At 45.2% G+C, this 14222-nt stretch overlaps 1 protein-coding gene across 1 annotated transcript in view; it reads right to left on the bottom strand.

Annotated features, from left to right (window-relative positions):
* The window catches only part of LOC124552388 (centaurin-gamma-1A), a 321735-nt gene that overhangs the window by 193020 nt on the left and 114493 nt on the right, over positions 1-14222 (bottom strand). The window contains exon 2 of the mRNA XM_047126650.1: positions 13771-14003. Coding sequence (XP_046982606.1) covers positions 13771-13878 — 108 coding nt within the window. The 5' untranslated portion in view covers positions 13879-14003. The remainder of the gene's footprint in view (positions 1-13770; positions 14004-14222) is intronic.

Here is a 14222-nt window from a genome sequence, read left to right as displayed (position 1 = left end):
TTGGACAATTGGTTACTTCTCTACCGGGAAATGTTTTATCACTTTTGGCATTTTGTTATAACGTGTCTGTGGCAGTTTTGTTCGCAGCGACAGTTGTGATGGCTTATTTGATAATGCAATAATGTAGGTACTGCATTCCATACCAGTTTTCATTTTTTATTTGTCACAGTCATAAACTGACTTACCTCAAAACGTAACCAACAAAACACCTCGTTAATGTACAGGCATACGACATCTTTCTGCGAAAGGTTTTGTACTATTTACAAGGTATACTGCTTCTAAAAAGGTACACCAGTGTCTGTCGGTTATAAGAGAATCCTGAATGTCATGTGTCATACCTCAGAGGGTCCTTAGTAAACGTCCACTGAAGTGGCAAAAGTTATCGGAACCCCCCTTTGCAACATCGTGTCGGACCACCACCTGCCCGGCGTACAGCAGAAATCGACGCGGTATGAGCTCAAGGTGTCGTTGGAAGTCCCCTGCAGAAATACTGAGCCACGCTGCCTCTACTGCCGTCCATAATTGGAAAAGTGTTGCCTGTGCAGGATTTTGTGCACGAAATTATCTCTCGATCGTGTCCCATAAATGTTCGACGTGTGGCCAAACCAGTCGCTCGAATTCTCGAGATTGTCCTTCAAACCAATTGTGGCCGGGTAACACGGCACACTGTCACCCATAAAAATTGTGTCGTTGTTTGGGAACATAAAGTCCACGAATGGCTGCAGATGGTCTTCATTTCCAGTCCATGATCGGTTCATTCCACGTAAACACAGCCCACACCATTATGCAGCCACGGCCAGCTTGCACAGTGCCTTGTTGACAACTTGTGTCCATGGCTTCGTGGGGGTCTGCGCCACACTCGAACCCTAGCACCAGCTCTTATCAACCAAAATCGGTGGTTATCTGACCAGCATATGGTTTTCCAGTCGCCTGGGGTCCAACCGATATGGCCACGAGCTCAGGAAAGGCACTCGCGTCGGTCGTCTGCTGCCACAGCCCATTACCGCCAATTTCGCCGCACTGTCGAAACGGATACGTTCGTCGTGCGTCCCACATTGATTTCTCAGATTATTTCACGCTGTGTTGCTTGTCTGTCAGCACTGACAACCCTCCGCAAACGCCGTTGATCTCGGTCGTTAAGTGAAGGTTATGATCAGTGCGTTGTCCGTGGTGAGAGGCAATGCCTGAAATTTGGTATTCTTGGTACACTCTTGACACTGTGGTGTTGTGACCGTAGAAAATTTTAATTTTTATTCTTGCTTTTGTGACCATAATATGAGTCCAGGCTCCATAGGCAAACAGCCAGCCGACATTAAGAAATAGTCCACCAGGAGGTAGGGACAAGATAAGCGGCGGAGGCTGCCAAGTATGGCCTGTTGATCAAATAACTTAGTGTTTCATTTCCTGCCAGAGCAAGTAGCACGACTCAAACTTGCACAATGGAAGACGCAAACACCTGGGCGATAATACCGCGAGAGAGAGTGTCAGTCACGAGCGGAAAAGACTCGTGTGGAACCAAAGGAAGTTGCGCGCAGCTAGAAACTAGAGTGTTGTGTGGAACCATAGGCATTCTTGTGCAATCCGATCACTTAGAAATGAAAGGGTCGTGTGAAACAAATCAACTCGTGTGCACCCAAGTACACGAGAAACGAAATAAAAGGCCAGGCAGCGGAATAGCTTGAAGCGGAGATTGAGGGCTCTGAGCACTATGGGACTCAACATCTTAGGTCATAAGTCCCCTAGAACTTAGAACTACTTAAACCTAACTAACCTAAGGACATCACACACACCCATGCCCGAGGCAGGATTCGAACCTGCGACCGTAGCAGTCCCGCGGTTCCGGACTGCAGTGCCAGAACCGCACGGCCACCGCGGCCGGCTCGCAGAGATTGAGATGCAGATTCAGAGCCAGTGCCGGCAGTTTGGAGATTCCGCAGCGAGACGACAGCGGGGCCGAGCAGTCCCGTAGCAGCCGATAAAGACTTCAACTACTAGAAGACGGTGATAAACTCTGGTGGACACTCAGGAACCTTCAGTCTGGAAACGCGCGACCGCTACGGTCGCAGGTTCGAATCCTGCCTAGAGCATGGATGTGTGTAATGTCCTTAGTTAGGTTTAAGTAGTTCTAAGTTCTAGGGGACTGATGACCTCAGCTGTTAAGTCCCATAGTGCTCAGAGCCATTTGAACACTCAGGAACTGCAGGTCAAGTAGGATTTTTAGAGTTTCATTGGAATAGTGTTGAACAGAGGCTGTCAGTCTTTGTCTCAATTACTTGGAGAGATTTCAGTGCTAACCAATAACAAGTGATTGCTTTGTACTTGTTTCTTATATGTACTGGCAATTAGCTTTGAAGTAGCAAGTCGGAATAAATAGACTGAATCTTACTAATGGGTTTATGGTCCAACACCTCATATATGTGAGAATAAACTTGATAGAAACTAACCAATCCTTTCTGCTATTGCAATTCTGTAACCTATTTTCAGGAAACTTATTTGCTTCAAACCAAGGAGATTCTCTCCCTCCCATCTCCGATATAAAGGTTGACAGCAATTTATAACTAGCCCATTGTTGTTAACGTCTCGATTGCGCTACGCAGTTCGCACTTACTTCATTCTGGTACAGTGAGGCTGTTCCAGGACGTGACAGTGGGTCCCGGAATAATGAATTCGCTAACGATTTTCGAAATGGAATGTTCCAAGCGTCTAGCTCCAACCACCGTTCCACATTCAAAGTCTCTTAATTACCGTCGTGCGACCATATTCACGTTGAAAACCTTTTGATACGAATTACCTGAATACAAATGACAGATATGCCAATGCCCTGCCATTTTGTACCCCGTGTACGCGTGTATATAGCTATCCCATGACTTTTATCACCTCAAGACAAATGTGGTGTCTTGTTTTTTCCTACTGTTTCAGTTTGCTGCTATACATTACGCTCTCTTTTGTAAAAAATCACGCTACAAATAAATAGAAACACGATACTATCCGCATGCACCAGACATCGTCGCTTGCTGGCTGTTTGGGGCGTTGCTACTGTAGCGTGTACCCAGAACGATCGGAGTTTCACGGATGTGTGTGTCAGGGTGCAGCGTCGCCTTATTACAGTGTGTAGTGCACACCACACTGGTATGCACATCACTGCAGCCCCACCGTGTCACGGTACAACCCTGCTGTGTAGACGGGTTACACACAGCCTGCAGTGGGGCAGTAGGACTCCTCCGCCGCTGCAGCCGTGTCGGTGTTTGGGTGTTGGTGTTCGCGCGCGGCCGCGCGCGGCCCGGGAGGCCACGTGTCGCCCGGGCCACGCCACGCCCGCCGCAGTGACCCACTTCCAGTTCTCCAGCTCCAGGTTCCAGCTGCAGCTCCAGCGGCACTTCCAGCCGGGCCGCGGCTGCAGCACCGGGCGCCGTGATACGTGATCCTCCCTCAGCTCACCCCACGTCACGTCAACTGCTGTCCCACTTCCCCTCTCTGCTGCACACACTTCTGTTTAGGCAGCAGCCCTGCCCTGCTCTATACGTCGCTGCCTGTCTACTTTGCTGCACACAGCTCCAGGCGACTGCGTTACTAATAGACATTGCGTCAACGGCAGTAACTTTTCGGTTAGGGGCACTTCTGCTGATAGCCTAACACACTGTCTTCAGACACTACATTGTATTTCGCTATTTTATTCTAACCCGTTTAGGAGTTACAGATCAATTTTCCACGACTGCATGGACTTTTTTCGACCTCGTCACAATCACTGCTTTCTTTCGTTCCACCCAATTTATCATTTAGCAGTAAATGAACGGCACAGTCGTTGCTTCTACACAGAAAACGTCTCAACGAGATGAGCGGCATTACACCGTATATACATTGTATCTTAGTAGTGTTTTTATGTCAGTACATCATATCTCCCGCATTTCTTAATAAAAAATTAATGACTGATACGCCATTTTCGATACTTCTTCCACCACTAATGACGAAAATTACAGAAGCACTTTAAAGTGGAAGATGTCATTTAGTGACAGTCTGTTTAACTAAAATGCACGACAGCTGTTGCAATTGTTTAGACTCTTTACGCAAGTGCAGTCAGTCACGCAATTTAGCTCATACACTTCGATGTAAAGATTTAAGAGAGCAGCATCTATTGACAGTCTAATTTTACTGTTATGCAAAACTGCGGTCGAGCTCTTTACTTTCTTCAAGCAAGCATTCTGCACAGCACAAAGAAACTGAACAGCGTCAGCGTTCATCATCACAGTTAAGCACCATTTACTTCTATAACTTAATTTACAACGTAATTTAACTTTTAATTCGTCGTTGCTTTACAGTGCTTGCAACCGCACGTTACACTTCTCCCAACCTCAATACCTTTAATCTGAATCAAAATTGTTACACACAGTTACGGCAATTATGATAGCTTTATTGCCGCCATATTCAATGACACAGAACTCTACGAACAAAATGTTTCGCAATTCTATTCGACGACGATTATATGTACAACAAATGAAGATTGCAGAACAGTTAATAAATATGTCATTTGCAATTTGTTACCTGGACAGGCAATCGTTTACCTGAGCTGTGATTCTGTCCAACTTCAAGAAATAAACAACATTCAGTTATACCCAGTAAAAATTTTGAACTCATCAACTGCTAAAGCTAAATGCTATTATTGTATTAGTTTGAAATCTTAATGCTATTCTGGCATCAATTAATGTTGCAAGGTTAGCGGTGACTCGCTTAGGGGAGTTCATCGTCACTGCTAAATTCACCGACTCCGATAACTGTGCTCACATCCCGCATTAACCTGACGTTTTCTGATCCAACCACGCCCTTCCAAATGGTAAGACAACAGTTCCCGATAAGAAGTAGCCTTCAGTATGATGATTAATAAAGCATACGGTCAAACGCCTCAAAGTGAGGATTGTGTTTACCAGATGCTGCTCTCTCGCATGGACAGTTGAAGGTGGCTTTTTCACGAGTTCCCACATTCACTGATATTTGTGCGAAAGACACATACAGCCGAAGCGTAAGTGATAATCAAATTCTAAATTTTTTTTGAAAGTAGTTCTGTAAAATAAAGAAGTTTAAAAAATATAATTAATTTTAGAAAGACAATATTTGCTTTTTACATGTTTTACAATTAACCATATTGAACATGATGATGTCGATGCTTTACAGTGAGGCTAATATTTGTTACCACTAATCAAAATATATCACCATTCATTAATAAATGCGTGCATTTACTTATTTCTCCATTATTATATTGCCTGGTCAGGATAGAGTGAGAATTATCTGGAGGGGTCAACTAGTAAATTAACACTACTTTAATTCGTCTTTATCTCTGTAAGCAGTTCTCCTGACTTACCGCATTTGAAGGTTAATTCACGGGTACCAGTTTCCCAAAGCAATGCGACGCAATTAAAGCAAATTCCCAACGTTGTTAACTACGAAACGTTTCTAGCTTCGTAAAATAGACGCCGGTAGATGAATGCATAGCATAAACTATTAATGATAGTGAACTACCTGGTTCGAATGTCTCTAGTAGAATTTTTTTACTTTATTTAAATTCTATATTTATCATCAAACGCACATATGAATTGACAGATATTGAACCATAAATATTTCATAAAAGAAACACATTTTTGTTTTTAATTATTAGTCAGATGAAACTAAATTAAAACGATATGCAAAAATCCGAAATGTGTCATTGTTAGACGAAAAAAATTACATTCATTAATAATAATGTTCAGTATGTAGAAATTACGAAGTATATTATTTTCTATTTAACGTTTCGTATTTCTGTACCGAATTTTAATTTACTCTGAACACTTTCATGTTTATTTGATCAGTATCTGAGAAGAAAGATGATTTTAATCAAAAAAGATTATCCAATGTTTGTTAAATAACATTTACATTTGGTAAGAATTAGAGATTTTACAGAAAAGTAAAAAGTAGTTGCTACTAGTTGTATTCGAAGCAAAGATCGTACAATAACGGGACTATCATTAACGATCACGACGTCTGTGTTTATACACTATCTTCACAATACAATGTCCTTAAGAGGAGGAGCAGGAGATTAGTGTTTAACGTCCCGTCGACAACGAGGTCATTAGAGACGGAGCGCAAGCTCGGGTGAGGGAAGGATGGGGAAGGAAATCGGCCGTGCCCTTTCAAAGGAACCATCCCGGCATTTACCTGAAGCGATTTAGGGAAATCACGGAAAACCTAAATCAGGATGGCCGGAGACGGGATTGAACCGTCGTCCTCCCGAATGCGAGTCCAGTGTGCTAACCACTGCGCCACCTCGCTCGGTGTCCTTAAGACATGCATGCATGACTGAACAGACAATATCAACATTACGAAATAGATTCGCACCGATGTCACGTGTTTGCGGCACAAGAAAGATTGTGCCGGAGCGAGACTCGAACCGGGTTTTCCGCTTATTGCGGGCGGTCGGCTTCACCGCTCCGCCTATCGGAGCACGCTTCTGGGATGCACGCATATCTAGAGGACACTGACTTGTGAAGATAAAGACACAGTAGCCTCGACGGGCTAAAATGACGATATAATAGTTGCCTCCCTGTGCGGGAATCACGAATTGTGCGATCTTGAGTTTGGATTGGCCCTTGAGGCGCGCTCGGATGTGTATGTATACATAGAAACGAGCGTTTCAGGTGGCAAAGTTGGAACCCCAGCGGCAACGGCCAGGGGAAGCCCCAGGCCTGTAACTTTCTGTCAACGGATCGACTCCAGTCCGCCACCAGCAATGGAGGGCGAGTCTTCGAGGGTGTCAGCCACTTGTGCTGGCAAAACTTCATAAAACAAACGTCAGCTGAAGAGCCCCAGACAGAAGCCAACAGGCAATGCGTCAACAAGTCGCTACGAAAGTCTCAACACTTTTCTTCTTTCCCGTTTGTGTCCCGTCCTAATTACTGACACGTGGGAAAAACGCAAGCTTATATGTCTGAAAAGAGAGTTGAATTTGCTCACGGCAAGTTTCGAGCCTGAATGTTTCTCAGCGAGCAACGGATGGATAGATGTTGGGAATTACCAGCAGACAGATGTGAGAACAAGCAGTTATATCAGCGAACAGAGTAAGGGTGGAAAACGTAATGCGTCTGACTGGAAATGAAGTGGTGGTAGGCGGGACATGTAGCAAAGCTAACGCATGATGGGACGTGGATGTGTATACTATCATGGAGCATCCGCTTCTGTACATATCAATTTTTTCAAAGTAAAGAAACCGCAACAGTTGTTGAACAACTAACCATTCCACTGCTAGTGCCTCCAGATCAGAAAAGAAGGTGGTTGCTGTCGCTTTTTTATGTTCCCTATTTTATAAAGTGGGATACGGATCTTTTGGCCCATAGATAATAAAGGGTGAAAGACAACCTTAATTTGTCAACGCTTTATTGTATGGCAGAAGATGCAGTTCTACTATCCCAAAACCGGTCGTAAGCAATAAAATGTTGTTCAACAGCTGATGTACTTCATTCATTCTGGAAAAAATGTATACTTCTGTTTCGGAAAGCCTAGAGGACACATTTCTCCAATAGTGACGCGAACTCATTAATGGCAATCACGATAATGATGCGGAGTAGCTGTTTTTTAAAAATAGTGTACTTTGCTGATTAGATGAAGTATAGTCGGCCTCTTTTCTTGTTTTACCAATCAGAAAATTTAAATTTAGCACTTCTGCAACGGTTGATTACTATGATCTTGGGGAAGCTGCACCGGACCAGCAGAGCAGGTAGCGCCTAACGAGGCGCGGCTATGCAACCCATTCGACGGGGCGGTTGTGCGGGTAGCGTGTACTGGAGGCGCGGTCCGGCCCGCTCTGTGGCATCGATCCCTCCGCAGGTGCGAGCGAGCGGCCCGCGGCGGAGTCTTCTTTCTCAGCACAGTTACAGTACGAATACCCATCCGAGTGATTATAGCACAAAGGATATCTCGTCAACACCAAACCAGAAGGGCAACCGTCTCGGTACAACGCCGTTTCTTTACATTTTGAGATAAATAGCAGAGCTCACGTACTGCTCTGCACCCTTACATTTCCATCATACAGCATTTGAACGTCAGTGCCCATACAATAATTACCTACAGCAGTTAACACATTCTCAAAATATTAGAAAATAAATATTTGAGGAGATCATCTCTGAATATTTGAAGATCTACAAACTGTGTTAAATAGACAGCATGTTAAATACACAGCATTTTAAAAGAGCTGCTAGCACCTTGAGGTATAGAGCGTCAGTCTTGTAACCGTGAACTCACTGGTTCGATTCTCGCTATTAGCAACCTCTTTACTCTTATTTTAATTCTACGTTTATTATTAAGCAGAAATATTAATTAACGAATAATCACTGATCTATCTTAATACAAATAACTTTTTATTTTTAATTGGAAATCAAATGAAGACAAATTTAAATATGATACAGATATGTGAGATAACTTTTTGTTAAAAAAATTATATGCTCAACAACAAAGAAAGGAAAGAAAGAAGTTGTGACATGATCCTAGCTGGGCAGTAGGGAAAAAAACCACCGTTAAGTCACCAAAAATAGAAAATAAAACTATTTTCTGTTTGATGTTTGTATTTTTGCAACAAATTTTAATTCACCCAGAATACTTACATTTTCTTGTCGTCGGTAGTTTAAAATAAAAAAGAAGTTATTTTCATTAAAAACTGTGATTCAGTGTTTATCAATTACTATTTCGATATGATAGTAAACACAAAACTGAAATAAAAATAAAAAATAGGAATCCATTTGCCAGAATCGAACCAGCAATTCCGTGATCACAAGACTACTCATTCAGATACCAGCGGTTCTGTTAAAACGAATGAACTAGTTGTATACTTAACAATGCTCAGAAATGTTCAGTTACAATTCCTTGAAGTTTATTTTTTTAAATATTAAGTGTGTTGTACAGCATTCGAAAATTCATGTCTGGACAGCGTCCTTCAGATACTCTATGGAGAAAGTGGTTAGGTGTGGAGAGAGGGGGGGGGGGGGGGATGGCCTTCTAAGTTTAACACTACACATACCGGCCCTGATTTTACGCACTTTACTTCTTTATGTTTCAGCTGTTCCCCTGAGACGCGCCGCTTATCGTTAGCTTTGCTACGGTGAGTGATGCTGAGCAAGCAAGCTACTGTGCGTCGGCTGCCCAGTCACGTGTCTGCCCCCTCTCCAACTACCCCAACGTGCAACACAGGAGCACGTGCTGCGATGTGCCGGGGGCCGTGGTGACCAGAATCATGGACGTGAATTAGCTACAAATTGTATACAACCTGTACACTATGCAACAAACTGAATAATTTTTTAACATTGTTTTCATTCACTGGCGTGATAACGAGTGTTTCATTGTCCACCTTCTTAGGGGCTTTTTCTGTATTTGTTATTTTCACTTTCTAAAGTAGCGTATGTTCTTTCTCAAGGTTCAGATAAACTGCATGCCAAATTTCATCAAAATGGGTTCAGTGGTTTAGTCGTGAAAGCGTAACAGGCAAAGTTACTTTCGCATTTATAATAATAATACGGATTAGTAAAAGGAATGATGAAAACTGTGGATGCACATCAAAATACATTAAAGAAGCAAAACTTTCTTTTAATGTGTAGAGCGGTCTAATTACAATTACTGTAGTTGTAAAAGGCACTTTGTGTGCCTATACCATGGTCCAGTCACATTAATGTGAGCACCACCTATGTTCAACGCGAACGAGCAATAACCACAGACAGACAACAGGTGGCAGTACTAGCAGTCGGGGAGGCGCCAAAAACAGTGCAGTCGTTGTCGTCTTGTGGAAATGGAGCGATTTATTTGACATCCGAAAGGGCGTGGTCACTGGCTTACGAGCCCAGGGTGGAAGTATTTCCGAAACGGCCGCCATAGTTGAAGTACACCGTGCACGGCTAAATGGTGCTGTCCAAAACCGATAGATGACGGCGGTGAAAGACGGCTGCGGTTAAGTGTGCGCCCAAACACATGTGCAACCGCTCAGTAACTGACAGCCCTTACGGAAAAGTGGCCACCAACAGTGTCTCCCAACGATCGTTTAGCGAACAGTTGCTGTGTGTGGCCTCTGATGCAGGCACTTGGTTCATACACCCTTACTGACTGCCGTTCATTGGCGATGAAGGCCAGAATTTGCGAGCCAAAACTGCAACTAACGCCCATCGAGTGGCGAAAGGTGGCATTTTCAGGTGAGCCACGTCGTCGTAGGAGTATATAGCGTGAAGCGTCCGAAACCAAAATGTCCGAGATGCAGGAGAGAGCGTTATGGTGTGGGGAATGTCTTCGTGGCATTCCCTGGGTGTTCTCGTGAATCTGGAAGGCACGACGTATCAACACAAATATGCATCTTCTTTAGGGACTGTGTCCACCCTTGGATGCAGTTTGTCCTTCCTCGTCACGATGGCATCTAGCAGCAGGACAATGTAACGTGTCGCACAGCTCGCAGTGTGCGTGCGTGGTTCTACGAGCACCAGGATGAGTCTGCCGTACTCCCCTGACCACCATACTGTCCGGATTAAAACCCAGTCGAGGAACTGTGGGACCACTTCGATCAAGATGTTCGTGCCTTGGACCCAGCGCAGCTCGCCACGGCACCGCTGTCTGTCTTCCTGCATCCATCGCAGCCGTCTCCGCCGCAAAAGGTGGTTTTGTAGGCTATTGACACGTGGTTACGTTAATGTGGCTGGGCAGTGTACAACACGGAGTTACAACACTAGGGCCTATATCTGATTTATATGAATGTGTGTGGTCACGTGTTTACGAGACAAGTATTAGACATTCGGTAGCGTAGGAATACGCTGCCAGGCAATCCACTGAATGTTTCCACGTTTCTACCAATGCTCAACTGCACTCATTCGCATTTTCAAACCAGTCACGACAGGAAGCTTCCTGGCCGCTGTGTGACTGCGTATGGACTCGAGAGACAGCGAGCAATGCAGAGCAATTGCTTAGGAGAGTTATTTGGTGCTCACTGTGCATGAAAAGTGTTCTTGTAACCTGGAGTGTTGACATGAAGTGGTGGTATGGAACTCGTGGCCGGGAATCCCGGCCAAATCGGGCGAGTTGCACGTCGGTGATGATGGGATGATGACGAGGACAACACAGAACCCCCTCCCTGAGCGAAGAAAATCTCCGACTCGGCCAGGAATCGAACCTGGACCCGCTGCATGTCAGTCAGACGCGCTGATAACTCAGCTAAACGGATGGACATCTTGCGTGTTGATTATATATCGCTGATCGTTGCTAGCAAACGATTTTTGTGAAAGTAGTTTTGTTATTTCACCCAACGACAATGTCGGAATGCAGTAACTGCTATCGACTACGTCACTTAATAGTTTGCCTTAGCCCGAAAGTCCGAGTTATGTATGGTAGCAGTCCACTTCAGACGGCAGTACTTTATCCCGAACCGACGCCTCACCTGTCAACGCACGGGGACGACGGAGTGGAGACGGCAGGCGAGTGCAAGTTGCAGAACACTGCGAAGTTTTCCCAGCGGTTCAACTCCATCTGCGACCATCACACGGCGTGCAGTCTCAGCACAACCGAGCTCGCAGCGGTAAAATTCGTAGTGGGAGGTTTTCAAAACAAATAAGTTAAACTGTGTCTTTGCTGTTCCACCCGCAGACGGAGCGAGGGAAAACCGATTGCCTCTGTGCAATCGTACCTGCCCTGACCTTCCGTATTGTGTCCCTAGAGCCGTACCGCGAGGTGGACGTTGGAGCAAGTAGTACAGCTCTGCAGTCCGTCGCGAATGCTGCTTCTCTAAACTCCCTCAACAGCGTTTCGAGTAAAGATCGTCCAATTACCGCCGAGCTTTGTCAGCTAAGCTCAGGAGGATTTCCCTATACTCTCAGACAGTGCCTGTCAAAACGTTTCAGTTGCTGCAGACTTGAAATGCGATGAGCAATCAGAAACTGAGGGTTGCTCAACTGGCAACGTGTGGATACAATTTGGGAACTGCAGTAAGGCAAACAAATGGATCACGCAGCAAACGGCAATGAGAACAAAATGGACACGGTTCGTACCCTATGCAGATGGACCAACACGCTTCCTTCTGGCACTTTTAGGTATAAGAAAAATTACCCACACGATGGAGGTGAGCAGACGACATCAGAAGACATGGAGAAGGGAGACAAATGCATAGGGCTCACGTCTCTAAATCGTTGGAAAGTGTAGAGGAAGACTGTATTGAGCAGTGGATGTCAAACGGCAGCCGATACGTACAGTACGCACATCAAAAATAAATTGCATAGTTTTACGACTTAATATAAAAGACCCTTTTGGATGTAGAAATCTTATTAATCTTTGATCACTAGCATTTCTTGTTGATGACTCATTACGACGATTTGTGATCATTTTCACGTCGGTCTCTGTGGATAAAATGGTTCAAGAAACAGAAAAATTTTTATGGAACAAGACGCCTTAAAAAAAGTACGCAAGATGTTGTTGTTGTTGTTGGTGGTGGTGGTGGTGCTGCAGCTTTTATTCCGAACACTCTATCCTGTGCAAGGCTCTCTATCTGAATCGGCTCACTTGCACCTCTAGTACTTGCACCGCATTGACGACATTGCAGAGGAGCCACTCTTGGTCAAATACAACAGCACAGTACGCATGCTTGGCTAGCACCTGCATTTACACTCAAGCATGCATTTCTCGCCCACCCGGATAGCCGCGCGGTCTAGCGCGCTGCGTCCAGAGCGGATTAGTGTCGAGGTGCGGTGCGCCGGCTAGCGTGTACGTGGTTTTTAAGGCGGTTTTCCATCTAGCCTGGCAGGGGAACGGTGATCTACTAACATGGAATCAGCTCGCAAGCATGTACCAGAAGCAGCTTTAGGAAGTAACAACGAAAAATTTTTCTGTTTTTATAAAATGAAACTACATGGTTCCAGAGACCTTTTCAGGTCTCAATCATCTATGATGTTAAATTTGTACCGACGTCAGGATTCGAACCTTGGTCTCCTGCTAGCTAGGCAGATGCGCTGACCACTGTGCCACGCAGCACAGCTGTTCGAGTTTAGGAGGAACACCGAGAGGGCTGAGGTGTGAATGTGAATCCAGAGTGAGGGGGACGGCGTGCTACGATAGTTCAATGCAAGGCCACTGTGACCAGTTGGTGTACTGGTTAGAGCGTCTCTCTAGTCAGCAAGCAGGCCCAAAATGTTCGAAAACCGGTCTCTCTACAAATTTTCATTCCTCGCTTCAGCCTGCATATATACATTATCTGTTTTTTTACAACTTGCAATAAAAATGCAAAAAGTATCTATTTATTAGCTGGATGGTCGACGTCAATAAAGACAAAGGAATTAAAGAAAACAAAAAGAGAGCGTATCTGGCCAATGACGATGGCCATGCAACGAGAGTCACAGGAATCTTTTCTTCTGAAAAGCGCGGAAAAACAACCTTTGATAAGTGGAGGCGATAATGGTTTTCGAATGTGTTATGCAATTCGAAGATGCAACTCCTGAGGGAGAACTTAGCAGAAGTGCCAGAACATCTGTTTCGGAGACACAAGCTGGAGATGCCGCGCCTGTACTCTGGTACAGGGAGTGGATCCAGGATATTATTACCTCTTACACTGTGATGTTATCGCTACCAAAAGTATCTTTGAGGCATGTGTGTTTACTCCACAGAGTAAAGTCCTTTAAAAATCTTGCAAGCGACTCATCTTGAGAATGGCTGAAAGGTTGTCAGAAAGAAATATCGGTACAAGAGTCAATCCGCGTGTAAGACTTGAGGAAACGCACGGTACACATGTTCGCTGCCTACCTGCATCTCTGGCGGTCCGCCCTCGTCGCGGATGAGCAGCAGGTAGGAGCCGCCGTCGCAGAGCACCTCCTTCTTGAAGCGGCCGCCCTCGGGCGACTCCTCCTGCATGTAGGAGCCGGTCAGGTAGCGGTGCACCAGCGCCGACTTGCCCGACGCCAGGCTGCCCACGATGCCCAGCCGCAGGTCGGGCACCGCGCGGCTCAGCGTCCACTCCTGGCTGTTCACGAACGAGTCTGCAACACGAGAAGGGCGGGTGCCGCGTCACAGAGGGCCCAGAAGTCACTTGAAAGTAGGCACGGAGGGCGGAGGGAAGGTAGTAGGAGAAGTAGTAGGGAGGAAGAGACAGAGTAGGAAGGTGAAGTAAAAGTGAAAAGACAGAAGAGAGAGTAGGAGGACAAAAAAATAGGTAGGAAATGGAAGAGAAAGCAGGAAGAGAAACGCGAGCGCGGGAA

The sequence above is a fragment of the Schistocerca americana genome, chromosome 10, assembly GCF_021461395.2.
Source record: "Schistocerca americana isolate TAMUIC-IGC-003095 chromosome 10, iqSchAmer2.1, whole genome shotgun sequence".
Taxonomy (NCBI): Eukaryota; Metazoa; Arthropoda; class Insecta; order Orthoptera; family Acrididae; genus Schistocerca; species Schistocerca americana.
The sequence above is the reverse complement of the archived record's forward strand: the minus strand, read 5'-3'. Positions and strand labels throughout refer to the sequence as shown.